Below are 14,063 nucleotides of genomic sequence, written 5' to 3'. Positions count from 1 at the left end.
ATCATTTATTGTAAATAATTTTCAATAAAGAATATGAGTTATGAGGTATATAAACATATGATGCTATAATCATATCAAACATAGCGCTCAACAAAAAGTTTCTTTTGTCTCACAAAAAATGTTACAAATGCGACATCACTAACGCAGTTCAGATCGACTGGGTATAAATTCAACAATATTCTAAAGTTAGATACCGTAACCCTGTAGCTGATATAAAGTATTTATTATGCTTATATCAAATTCAGCGATTGTAAATTAATTCTGAATGAACCTTTATGTTCACAAACAATACACTATACATATTAACTTGATTTTTATTAGTGTTGTCTTTCATATTACAGAGATCAATATCAAAGTAAACACTCCGTTCGAGTGTGACTGGTAACGTCCGGTACCCATTCAACATGAAAACTGTAGTCAATTATTTTGTCTGGATACTAACCAAAGTCTAATTCAGGTCAATAAAATAGTCCTGTACACCCCGTTTTCGTTATCTGTTTTAACCTATTTAACATCATGCTCACAAGTACAATATCAACACTAATACCGCAAATATATCGGTTAGATTTTATAACATCGATTTAGCTTAAAACCACAATTATACAATCATAGGAGATAAGAAGAATTATAATTATTATAAACCGCAATTGTAAGCCACGAAAGTAACAAAACGGTCGTAAGCCACGGTCATCATGGGTTAAATGGCGTATTTTGAGTATTGGCAATGCGGGATTGGGTGGGAACGAAAGGGATGGAAAACTAAGGGGTGCTAGCTACAGAAGATCGAAGAACAACATAAACTGTGTGTTCATGCTATTATTCTGTAAAACGTGAGAAATGTGCTTCTTGTTAAGTCATCTTAACTTAAAGGCGACTGAGAAAAATATTAATATTTTTTTATGTAGTAGGATTCCGTATTGAAAGTGGCTTGAAATTTGGGACAATGGTTAAGGTGGTACCTGGGAGATTGGATCCACCTGTCTCACTTTATTTTTTCGATTACTCTTTCAGCATCAACCGATTACGCAATTCTTAGTAACAATTCGGTAGATTGTGATTTTGATCTCAATACATGTCAATATACACAGGATACAGACGATAGATTTGATTGGACGCGACACAGGCTAAGTTCTGGGACATCAGAAACTGGTCCTTCCGCTGATCATACCCAAAATAACGGAAATGGTATGTACTGTAACTCTGACGTCACATAAGCGAGGATATAATATATAACATAAATACAGTATGTAATTCAGAATTCTATAGACCTACATAATATGTATTTTATCTTAAATATTTATTTTAGAGAATGATGTAAAATTAAATTATTACTATTATTGTTATTGTTATTATTACCAAAATTATTATCATCATTATACACATCACTGAATTGTTTATAGTTTTTAAACATCTTTTTTATATTATCAATTAATGAATATGAATAAAGCACTAGAACTTTCATCTAGCTACATTAATATGGTGTTGAGGGGACAATAATTTGAGTAGATATTTTACTATGACAGGCAGACCAGATTTTCAAATAATTTCTTACCTTAGGATATTACATGTACATTGAGGTATCACAGTCGGGCATCAAGAAGGGTTGGCAAGCAAGACTCAGATCACCAGTGTTAAGTGGACTGCCATCTGATACTTGTCTCGAATTTTACTACCACATGTACGGTCGCACTATGGGTACGCTTAATGTGGTCATGAATCGAACTCAGCAAGCAAACCAAGTTGTGTGGAGTAAAACTGGTGAAAAAGGAAATAAGTGGTATCGTGGTTTGGTACACATACCGAGTATGTCTCAAAATTTCCAGGTAATTTTATCTTTATTATCACTAACGATTTATTTTTTAGACTTATCTCTACGACATCCAAGGTTGAAATAATTATGTATCGAATTAAGAACTGTTTATTTACGGTACAATAACAGACTTCGCTTGAATCTAAGTAAAATAAAATAATTATATTTTTATAGATAACTTTTGAAGGCGTACGAGGCAATGGAAGATATTCAGATATTGCAATAGACGATGTCAAGTTAATGAACGAAAATTGTTACATCGGTATGTTACGTTTATGTTGAAAAATAAATTCATTAATAACAGTGCAATCAATAGGAGTGCATGGACTAACCAGGGTAGCCGCATGGTTGGTGTAGTACTTTACTAGCTTAACTCAACCGGGTAGCACTAGAAGCATGAATTTTTCTATAATTCTACACAATAACCAAGTCATTTTCAATTTCAATTTCCTGGATGGAAAATCCATAGTATCAGTAGTGTATCTAGTGGGCGGCGCACGCCCCTCCAAAAGTTACCCCCCCCCCACCCGCACCCCAGTAGCCCCTAAAAAATATTACGATCAAGTAAATCACCTAAATCACCTTATTTTGTGAGACTTTAATTGGGAACGACAATCGGGACGTACAGGGTCGTCAAATACGGGACCCACAACTGACCATACCACTGGAACCAGTGCAGGTAATTATTAGATCACATAGCCATAAAGGAATACCGTACAGCACTGTATTTTGTTCTGTTTATGTGTATACAGCTTGCTACTGTATAATAGTTTAGGCCGGGTGGGAAAGTCTGATGGAAAAGAGCCGGCGGAATTCTTTTTATATTGAAACTTTGTTGTTTGTTAATCGAATGATGCATTGGTTGTTATCTAGTCATGAACACTTTGCTGCAAGAGTGCCATATTTAACTGAAACAAAAGGTGAGCAGCGGATGGAACTGAACCGGAGACTACGGTGAAGCGCAAACACACTCTAGCCGACTGAGCTAAGCTGCTCTGTATTTTTATATATATATACATGTATAATACTTTTGTTGAAATTAAAGCCTTTTTTTTACAAAGTATGTTTTTTCCATAGTGAAGTTTGAAACAAAAAGAAAAAGAAGTGGAAATTCATTAAATTGTGTAATAATTGAGTAGATCCAAATATAATCGATTTGTGAAATATATTTTCACAAAACTATATATTTTATTATGTGTAGGCCCTATACCTACGTGAACGTAAAGGAATTATAACTTTTGCCTATTCTCAATTTGTAGGATACTACATATACATCGAAACCAGCTCACCTAGGTTGCCTAATGATGTCGCAAAGGTATCTACACCAAGAATTCGCACCCCATCATCTGCGTGTCTAACCTTTTGGTATCATATGTATGGAGCGCATATCGAAACACTCAATGTGCTGGCCAATACAACAGATGGACTAATTTCTCAACAGGTGTGGTCAAAGTCAGGTAACCGAGGAAATGTGTGGCGACCTGCTGAAGTCACAATTGATATGAATGCAGCTGATTTCAAGGTAACGAATGCATTTATTCATAATTATAAATTATTAATCAATACCTGAAGAACATAACCAGGTTCTACATTCTCTTTTCCTCCACATATCAGATCTTTTATATCTCCACATTGATACAGTATCACTATTTGGTATAAGGGGTAACAGACTTTATGATTAAAACATAATGATACGAGGTTATGTTATTTCTATGCATCTCCATAACAAAATATATGATATTGTATGATACAATAAGTAAATACCTGTATTTAAAAAATATTAACCAATAAAAAAATAAGGGTTGGTCAGTTATTTATTTCCTTTTAATATGAGCCTAGAGCCTTAATACTATGGTTCATGGTTATATAGCCCAATTATATCTTACCTCAATAAATTTTAGCTGGTAAAATGGTGATCATGGGTATAAATCATGAATCAACATTGGCTGAATAAGGATGCTGATACCATACTGGACAGTATGGCTTATTAAATAACTAAGTCTCAAGAGGCTGAATAGACCCACACCCAATAAGTTGTAAGTTGTAAATCCACTACAAATCTTCTGAAGCGTCATTTTAAAGTTTTCGAATTTCTGGTTTGTCAATTGCGTTAAGACACACAACATTTTTTTACCAAATATAAAATATAGTTTTGAATGAACTCATTTTGAGAAGTGATACCTATAATTAATATAATTAATTAGGGATATTACCTTAATTTATATTGAGCTATAGGCCTATACTGATAGTTAATCTTAATTTGTATTTTTTTTTAAATAAAAGGTTGTGTTTGAAGGGGTTTGCGGACAGAGCTTTCAAGGAGATATAGCAATTGATGATATCAACATTACAGACTCCGCGTGTATATCGAATGGTGAGCCAATCATATTAATTAAACATGGCGATTTGGAAGTGGGAGACTAAACAAAAATATCAGGTTTACATATATTTCCAGATATACAGAATTCTACGAGTTGATTACTCTATTAACTGTGAAAAAATATCTTAACACAGCATAAAATTATTCCATTCATTGACATTCAAGCTAAAGCAGAAGTTCATTTAAATAATTCTCCTGGTTATAAACAGATAACTTGAATAAAAGTCTCATTATAAACAGGGAAGAATGTGGCTTATTGGCTTTTTCACATATGCTTCCTTTTTGCAGATACAAATTCCGATATAGGAATAAGCTGTACCTTTGAGGAACCTGAAATATGTGGATACATCCAGGATACAGCTGATGATATTGATTGGATATGGCAAAACTTTGCTACTGAAACCAGAGGCACCGGTCCGACATCTGACCATACACTTGGGACTGGTCTTGGTAAGAGTTGAGCGCTGGGCACACACAAGCGACGAATGCGCGCGACGGATCATTTTAAAAGGCGATCCTTTCAGATTGCCACCAGTAATCAGCAGACAGTCGTTGAGGTAGATTCGAATCGAGGCAGTGTTTGCTCGGCTTAACATTACGATATTGAATTGTTGTTATCGATGAACGACACTTGAATCGTAGGCCTAACCTACGAAACTCCTTCAACATTTGACTCTACAGTTAGGAATGCATATATTCTAAATTTCATTATACAAATTAACAAAGAAAATTTTTAAAAATACATTGCAAATCTATACAAGTGCATAACAATTTACAAACAATACTGAATCGAATAAATATATGAAAAATTAAACTATTTGTTTGTGTTGCTAAATGAGATTGGATAAAATTAAACAATTATTATTTATAATTATTTTTTGTTTTAGGTTTTTATATGTTTATTGAAACTTCGTTACCAAGTCAACCAGGAGACAAAGCACGACTACAATCCCCGTTTCAAAACAATACATCCCCAAGTTACTGCGTGGAGTTCTGGTACCATATGTATGGGCCAACAGTCGAAGAATTGAAGGTGTTTATAAAAATTGATGGAGAGACACTAACAACCCCAGTGTGGACATTATCAGGTAATCGAGGAGATTACTGGCATAGGGGAACAGCTGACGTACAGCCAACGGGACGGTTTTCGGTAAAAAAATGTTTTATTGTGACAATAATTTATACCCATCATTACGTTATTACCATATTTGCTGTGTGTTTTTGATCAGGTCTTTGGTGTTTTCCGAAATACTTGTCCTTAATTGGTACATTGTTAAAAGTAACAATAAGTATATAGTCTATTCATTTATTAACATTGTATCTTTCATATTTAGATTGTGTTTGAAGGCATAGCAGGTTCATCTAGGTTTGGTGATGTTGCAATAGACGATGTGAAAATTTATGAACAAACCTGTCCAGCATGTAAGGTCAAACATACTTTCTAATGTAAAGATATATGTTTATACTTTGGTTTATTAATCCAGGGGGAAATGTATTTTATGAAGGCCACCCACTATTAGATATTATTTTGTCAATTTCCTATGAATTTAACCATTTACGGCATTCCGTCCATAGTGGAATTCTAACACAATGAACTTCAATCTGTTGGTTCAGCAGTTGCAATTTGGGCTCTTAGTAGGGAGTTCGAAACCATCTCTATGCATTTCGATTAGGGTAAGGTACTTAGGTAATGTACTTCACATGGTTATCTCTCTCCCACATCGGAATTGCGAAAATGTATGACCGCGGAAAATAAGGGCTCAGTATACTGAAAGTAGGTACTTTATCCAGAGTGTTAATCATGTTCTCCATGGGAGATTTGTCCAACGAATGTGGGTAATAATGCGAAGCACTTAGACGCCTTGTTGGCAGGACTCCAGTAGGCATTCTTTTTGAGATAACATTTTATAGACTAGCAACTTTATTTGGCATGCCAGTAGACGTTTACTATAAGTCTGTTAGTCTAATAGTACGGTCAAAACTTCATTTTGCATGTCATATAGTAGACTAATAACATTTCTTTTATTTGTTTTTAAGTTACAACAACCCCTTTGCCTTCAACTGCACCACCTGATACATTTCCTGATGCTAATTGTGATTTTGAACAAAGTGGTTGGTGCGACTATACCCAAGACATATATGATGATTTTGACTGGACCCGACAGAGTGGAAGTACAACTTCGATTGGTACAGGCCCAGAGATCGATCACACTTACCAAAATTCAACTGGTAATAATTGTTTTTGTAAATATTTCTTAAATTAATAGGGTTTTGTTGAGTAGCCCACTATCGTAAGTGTTCTCTCAAGCGGCAAATTATGCAATGTGTTGTTTTTTTTACGTAGATTGTGCAATTATTTATTATTATTTTTTTTCTTCTTTTAGGACATTATATTTTCATTGAGACATCTGTACAACAGTTTGATGAAAAGGCTCGTTTATATTCTCCACTAATTACCAAATCAGCCAACCCAATCTGCGTACAATTTTGGTGTCACATGTTTGGAGAAACAGTAGACTTTCTGAATGTCTACGTTGTGCTTCGACAGGAGAAATACATATTACCGGTAGACCCGTTGCTTGCTGTGTATGGTGACCATGGAGATATTTGGTTCCATCAACAAATGGAAGTCAAACCTGTTGAAGATAATTTCTATGTAATTATTGTAGTTTTATTTGCTTTCAATTGTTGGATACTTATAGCTTGATGGTTGGTCATTTAAAGGAAATCAAGTAGGCTATACCAGAAAAATAATCTTGTAAAAGTGAGAAAATAAGCCGCAGTAGTGCAGTAATTAAAACAATCTTAAACATAGCGTTATCCCGTTTTCTTATGCTTACAGAAACCGGATTTAATATAATACTCTTTACCTTATTATATGATACATTGATTTCTTACACAATTTAAAATTCGAAAGAACTAGGTACAAGAATATCTTTGCACAACCATTAACCAACTGCACTCTAAAAGTATATTATCACATGTATATATAAAACATAATTCCAAATAATGAAAGCGTGTTTTGCTGTTTATGTGCAGATTGTGTTTGAAGGTATCCAAGGCAAAAGTTTCACTGGTGACATTGCTCTCGATGATATTCAATTCTTGCATTCGACTTGCACTCAAAGTAAGTTAGTTTATCCATCATTTTAATCATTTAAATATAAAAAATTACTATACATAAATTATAGGCGTATACACGATTACTGATTTTGTACATTTTTCTTTCGGAAGTATAGCATTGGTTATTGAATTGAATAATGTAAATAATAACTGTTCATACCCTTGATTCTTGCAACTATAAATTCTTGACACCTTATATTTTAATTTTTTTTTTTTTTTATAGATTTTTTATGTAATTTTTTTATTTCGTTTATCACGTAAATTTCAGTAACACCAACACCGCCTCTACCGAATTCCTTCTGTGACTTTGAATTTGGTATTGACGTATGTGGATATACGCAGGAAAAAGATGATGACCAATTCGATTGGAAATTGCAAACGGGCGAAACACCAAGCAAAAGGACAGGTCCAACGAATGACCATACTAAAGGAAATAAATATGGTAAATTATATAAATTATTGGCAAACTCCCAATTGTATAACCATTCATAACGCAATTTATGGTACTGTTATGACACCAATGTCTATCTTCTTTTTGAAGGTCATTATATTTTTATTGAATCATCGCAACCAAATCGGCCAAATGATAGAGCAGTTATCAGCAGCCCAAATATGGCCGGTACAGGGGAGAGCACATGTCTGCGGTTCTGGTACCACATGTATGGAAAGGGCATAGGTGCATTGACAGTGATCAAATTCGAATCGGGATTCAAGTCGACAGAGTTGTGGTCGAGAGGTCATGATCATGGTAATAAATGGGTTGAAGCTGTCGTTGATATTACTGCGGTGTACTCACATTTTAAGGTACGTACATATACATACATACATATACACATACACCCATACATGCGCACATACATACATACATATATAATATATATATATATATATATATATATATATAATACATATATATATACAAGGTACGCGTCTTGCAAAGATAGTCGAAGTATAACCCATATATAATCGATCGATGGTATTTTGTATTCTTTTGTAGATTATATTTGAAGGGACCGTTGGCTCACAGCAAGGAGATATTGCATTAGATGATATCAGATTTCTGCCTGTTCCTTGTGGCGCAACAACCATTGCGCCAACAACCCCACAACAAATCGGCCAGGAAAAGTGTGATTTTGAAAGCGGACCAGATGTTTGTGGAATTCAGCAGATTATTGAAGATGATGATTTTGACTGGGAGTATTTTGATGTCAAAAATCATTTCGGAATAACAGATTTGCCAAGTAAGCGAATTAGGATTATATTTATGGTTCAAAAGATATTTATTGTTCAATAATAATAATAATAATATTAATAATAATAATAATAATAATAATAATAATAATAATAATAATAATAATAATAATATCAGTACAGTAATTCATTTGATAACATTTATATTAAAACAATAAAATGCTATATAATGACCAGGAATATCAATTATGACGACAGGACAATTAGAAAGCCACTTAAACACATTCTACCACTTCATTTTTGATGAAGTATTGACACGTTTTAATGGTTCTGTCTTTCAGCAAATACATCTTACTTATTTGTAAGTGCCGCTGGTGACAGAGAACGTGGTGAAAAGGCCCAGATAGTAACACCAACTATTTCAAGTGACCAGCAGGTCTGTATGTCTATGGACTTCATCTTACGTTATGATCCAGCACTCCAGATAAATATATACAGCAGAGTAGGTGACAATATTCAACATCTTCAAAACATAACCGGTTCGGAAGCCTACTACTGGCAGAACACATTCGTTGAAATCCCAAAGACATCAGAATTCACGGTGAGTGTCATCAACATTGTGGTTTTTATAAGAGACAACTGTCTTTAGTGACTGTGTAGTTAAGCAATATCCTAAAGTTAAGCAACAGTCGGCTAAACTGGAGTGGGCCTTTAAGCATACATATGCGTGCCCTAACCATGGAGGCTACAATCTTGGTCACTGATTCAATTCCATCCGCTCCACTCTGTTTCCGTTAGAGGACTGAAATGTACGTATTTCCCATTCCATGTCAAGCCACTGGCCATGTGTGTAATAACGGTAACGCAGTACACTCTTTTGGGTAATAGAGGAATGTCTCACTATTGCTTTCAGATCGTCATAGAGGCTGTTATTGGTAGAGAAGATCGTGGAATACTAGCTATCGATAATATATTAATATCTTCCGATAATCTGCCTTTTCCTTGTGGCGCAACACCCATTTCGCCAACACCCCCACAACAAATCGGCCAGGAAAAGTGTGATTTTGAAAGCGGACCAGATGTTTGTGGAATTCAGCAGATTATTGAAGATGATGATTTTGACTGGGAGTATTTTGATGTCAACAATCATTTCGGAATAACAGATTTGCCAAGTAAGCGAATTAGGATTATATTTATGGTTCAAAAGATATTCATTGTTCAATAATAATAATAATAATAATAATAATAATAATAATAATAATAATAATAATAATAATAATAATAATAATAATAATAATAATAACAATAATAATAATAATAATAATAATATCAGTACAGTAATTCATTTGATAACATTTATATTAAAACAATAAAATGTTATATAATGACCAGGAATATTAATTATGACGACAAGACAATTAGAAAGCCACTTGAACACACATTCTACCACTCCATTTTTTATGAAGTATTGACACGTTTTAATGGTTCTGTCTTTCAGCAAATACATCTTACTTATTTGTAAGTGCCGCTGGTGACAGAGAACGTGGTGAAAAGGCCCAGATAGTAACACCAACTATTTCAAGTGACCAGCAGGCCTGTATGTCTATGGACTTCATCTTACGTTATGATCCAGCACTCCAGATAAACATATACAGCAGAGTAGGTGACAATATGCAACATCTTCAAAACATAACCGGTTCGGAAGCCTACTACTGGAAGAACACATTCGTTGAAATCCCAAAGGCATCAGAATTCACAGTGAGTGTTGACATCAATATTGTGGATTTTATAAGAGACACCTGTCTTTAGTGACTGTGTAGTTAGGCAATATCCTAAAGTTAAGCAACAGTCGGCTAAACTGGAGTGGTTCCTTTAAGCCTACATATGTGTGCCCTTAACCATGGAAGCTACACAATCTTGGTCACTGATTCAATTCCATCCGCTCCCCTCTGTTTCCGTTAGAGGACTGAAATGTACGTATTTCCCATTCCATGTCAAGCCATTGGCCATGTGTGTACTAACGGTAACGCAGTACACTCTTTTGGGTAATAGAGGAATGTCTCACTATTGCTTTCAGATCGTCATAGAGGCTGTTATTGGTAGAGAAGATCGTGGAATACTAGCTATCGATAATATATTAATATCTTCCGATATTTGTCAAGGTTAGTAAAAATTAACCAGCTTATTATAGGAAATAAATTAATTCAAATTGCTGTTTCAATATTTAAAGTTGATTTTTGTTAATCTGATTTTACAAACATTGTATAAGTAAAGTAGAATTTTACTTTCCACTTCGATGTCTGGCATGTGAACCCAACAATGCTTTTAATCATGAATGTCGGTTAATACAGGATGGGGATATACCTCACAAAATATAGAATTTGAAAAATCATGAGCACAGGACCATGGTATTGGTAGGTAAACGCTGTAATAATCACGCTACATCCGCATTTTACATTTCTAAAATCTCACTTTAGAAAAACTGATGCTTTCATAGTATGTTCCACATTTTCGAAGTTTCTGACCATATTTAATATTAATAATATTAAACACTAAAGACATTGATATTCTCAAAACGATTTAACATTTTCAGTCAGTGAAAGTAGTTCGAACAATGTTGTCATCATTGTTGTTGGAGTTGTGCTGGGCATCGTAGCAATTTCTGCTGTCGTCTGCACGTTCTGGCTTTATAAGCGTCGAAAGAGTCAAACCATACCTCCAGCTACATTGTCAGTCAGCTACAATGAGAGGTCAACAAATGGTGCCGTGTTAGTTGCAGAGGATATGTCTGTTGATAACCCAGTCTACAATGGAGTTTCTACTGCATAAATAATAATATAATGATAATGTCATTTCACTTTGTATCATGATAAATACCATATATTACATATCTGTCTCTTATACACATCTAGATGTGTATAAGAGACAGGTTCCGGGTGAGATTAGAAACCAATTGATATTTAAAATGTCGAAGAGGTGTCGTCTGTGTGTGTGGGCAATGAGATCATCTAATACACTGCTTGAGGTACAGCATGACAGAAACTACGTGGGCTTCAAAGATTATAAGAATCTTTAGGGAAATACCTCTTCTACGAGTCTAAATTTTGTTGAAAAAAGCAACATTTCCAAGAATGATGCGTTGTTTATTATCGACGGTAGAATGATAGCATGCTGCGCTATAGCACTGAACATATATAGATATGAACAATAGGTATTAAAACGATAGATACAGTGCTCCATTATAGCGTTTAACATCATCTATTCCTAAAATTGAGCATTGTTGCTATTACTTACATTTGTTTATATTCACACATATATACAGTCATTTTCAGTACCCTTTTTTTCTTCAAATTTAATTTAATATGAATTGCTCGTTCGAAGTGATCAAATGATGTATTAACTTCAAATGAATTCATAACAATTCAGTTTTTATGATCGATTTTGATATGTTTTACTATGAAATTGTCAGGGGTACAAGAAAGAAAAAAAAAAGAATTGTAAATATCATGCGTCCCTTAATAGGCGAGGAAAATATTTTCAATGTGTAATACTATTTAGAATTGAAAGCTAATAAATTATGATGAAAACAACAGTACGTACTAATCCATATTTTTACATTCTGTAGCCGAATCTGCAATGGAGAATAATCACTGTAAATGGATAGGTATAATTACGTAATTTATGAATAAGTGTTAATTTAAGTGTTAGTGAGTCTATTATTACTGTTGTAAATTTATATTTAGATATACTGAATTTATATTATAATATTACAAATTAATTCAAAGTGTGATTTATAATAAAAACGGGTTGTAAAAGCCTCGCCGATGGTGGTTATTCATTGTTAAATACACAATATTGCTGTTCATTAATTGTCTACTGTTAGGTTTTAGACATTTATGCCTAATCTTTATCTTTGAATGAATTATCCTTGATTCATTAGAAACTGATTTTGCTGAAATTGTGTTGCAAAAAAAACTGCAAAACAATTGTAATAAAGAACAAAATAATAAATAAAACACCTTTCCAAAGCTAAAAGTTCAGACCCTGCGGTTTAGAGATGCCTAGATGGAGAACTGTTGACTACCGGTATCTAATACACTAACTTAGAAGTAAAGAACTCTTCCTAAATCCACGGACACCATCCGGGTAATATATTTTGAGGACACAGATTATCACTCAAAAAAGTGAATAATTATGACTTGGTTTTATTACAATATACAATAAATAATATATAAACAAATTTGGAGATCATATGTATTTTTTTACATACTTAGTCTCCTCTTTTACAATTATAGGGGAGGGGGAGCGATTTAATAGAATGGGAATTCCCCTGCAGCTCCGATTCAGAGATTGGCAGACGATTGATCGATTCTGTACCAATCAGTACGTCCTGTAACTGTACAGTTTCTCTATGAGTGTACTCAGTTGTTGTCTTGTACTTGTAGTGAGCCCTCTACCACAATGACAATATTGATTTGACTATACATCAAAGATCTTATAAACACAAGATAGCGTTCTCCGCGATTTACGCGTAACAAATAGAAGCGTCGGTCAGGGTTCAAAAGTTTCCCATTTAGCAAGAGGGCGCCATTCATGCGCTATTACCGAAGAGAAAAAGTAATAAGTTTTGGAAGAGGGCGTCCTATCTGTTGCCATGGATCTGAGATGGTTCCTGTTCTGCTGTCACAGGATTGATACCCAAGCTGTATGGTCAGATCAGAGCGGTCAAGGGTCAAAAGTTTCCAATTTAGCAAGAGGGCGCCATTCATGCCTTATTACAGAATTTGCACGCGTAAATCCCGGAGAACGCTATCTTGTGTTTATAAGATCTTTGCTATACATTGCTGCTGCTAGGAAGCGTGTCAACATTGATCATCATCCAAATTGGGTCTAGCCCATTTAGGTCTGTGATTATGACTTGCTAGACTATTGTTTCAACATCACCAGACCATTATTTGGAAAGTTTTACAATCCAAGACTTACTTCACACGCATCACACCAATAATAAATTGCATTGGTGAATATTTAAGAGTCTAGGCCTAGTAGAGGGAAGGAAAACTTGAACCAAGCATCGACAGGTAGAGGTACTAACAGGCCAAGTTCATCATTAAGTCACAATGTTTGGTTCACCGGATAGCCACTTGCCTAGTGCCAGTGGACAGAGGTCCCATGTCAAAAAGGGAACTGGTGAATGGGCTTCGAAGAATAAGAAGGCGATTAAAGAGACATATACTTTTCTAAAAGTACTTGGAAGGTAGGCACTTTACCTCTTTCATTCTGAGCCATAAGCAAGGCTTCAAAACAGTAAGATACACACCAAAAGTTGAACGCTGTTGTGAATAGTTGAAGAGTTTAAGTTAAAAAATGCATATACATAAGGATGTGTGACAATTCTGGCCCTGTGGGAATTCTAATACATTCATCGATCTATCATCTTAAGAAATTACTTTCTTTATTAATTATATATTTTTATTTATGAATACAAAAATAATACCTTATTCATGGGCAAAAACAGTACAGAAAAGGCATAGGCCTCCTATACACTATACATTATACACT

General features: G+C 34.4%; 2 protein-coding genes across 2 annotated transcripts in view; both read left to right on the top strand.

Moving 5' to 3' along the window:
* LOC117110766 (MAM and LDL-receptor class A domain-containing protein 1-like) overlaps positions 1-11,389 on the top strand; it is a 13,589-nt gene extending 2,200 nt beyond the window's left edge. Inside the window, exons 2-21 of the mRNA XM_033253563.1 lie at positions 1,012-1,185; positions 1,558-1,823; positions 1,985-2,072; positions 2,406-2,489; positions 3,070-3,332; positions 4,094-4,184; positions 4,479-4,640; positions 5,078-5,340; positions 5,525-5,612; positions 6,228-6,419; positions 6,575-6,846; positions 7,230-7,317; positions 7,582-7,755; positions 7,855-8,117; positions 8,311-8,554; positions 8,846-9,105; positions 9,418-9,676; positions 10,003-10,262; positions 10,582-10,666; positions 11,098-11,389. Of these exons, the coding sequence (XP_033109454.1) occupies positions 1,012-1,185; positions 1,558-1,823; positions 1,985-2,072; positions 2,406-2,489; positions 3,070-3,332; positions 4,094-4,184; positions 4,479-4,640; positions 5,078-5,340; positions 5,525-5,612; positions 6,228-6,419; positions 6,575-6,846; positions 7,230-7,317; positions 7,582-7,755; positions 7,855-8,117; positions 8,311-8,554; positions 8,846-9,105; positions 9,418-9,676; positions 10,003-10,262; positions 10,582-10,666; positions 11,098-11,333 (3,812 nt within the window). The 3' untranslated portion in view covers positions 11,334-11,389. The remainder of the gene's footprint in view (positions 1-1,011; positions 1,186-1,557; positions 1,824-1,984; positions 2,073-2,405; positions 2,490-3,069; positions 3,333-4,093; positions 4,185-4,478; positions 4,641-5,077; positions 5,341-5,524; positions 5,613-6,227; positions 6,420-6,574; positions 6,847-7,229; positions 7,318-7,581; positions 7,756-7,854; positions 8,118-8,310; positions 8,555-8,845; positions 9,106-9,417; positions 9,677-10,002; positions 10,263-10,581; positions 10,667-11,097) is intronic.
* Positions 11,390-13,290: 1,901 nt separating this feature from the next.
* Positions 13,291-14,063, top strand: part of LOC117110712 (calcium/calmodulin-dependent protein kinase type IV-like) — a 9,922-nt gene continuing 9,149 nt past the window's right edge. Inside the window, exon 1 of the mRNA XM_033253483.1 lies at positions 13,291-13,758. Coding sequence (XP_033109374.1) covers positions 13,622-13,758 — 137 coding nt within the window. The 5' untranslated portion in view covers positions 13,291-13,621. The remainder of the gene's footprint in view (positions 13,759-14,063) is intronic.

This window comes from Anneissia japonica, unplaced genomic scaffold, assembly GCF_011630105.1.
Source record: "Anneissia japonica isolate Jap-2015-1 unplaced genomic scaffold, ASM1163010v1 scaffold2756_len2360902_cov194, whole genome shotgun sequence".
Classification (NCBI taxonomy): domain Eukaryota; kingdom Metazoa; phylum Echinodermata; class Crinoidea; order Comatulida; family Comatulidae; genus Anneissia; species Anneissia japonica.
Note: the sequence above shows the minus strand (reverse complement) of the source record. Positions and strands in the feature narration are given on the sequence as shown.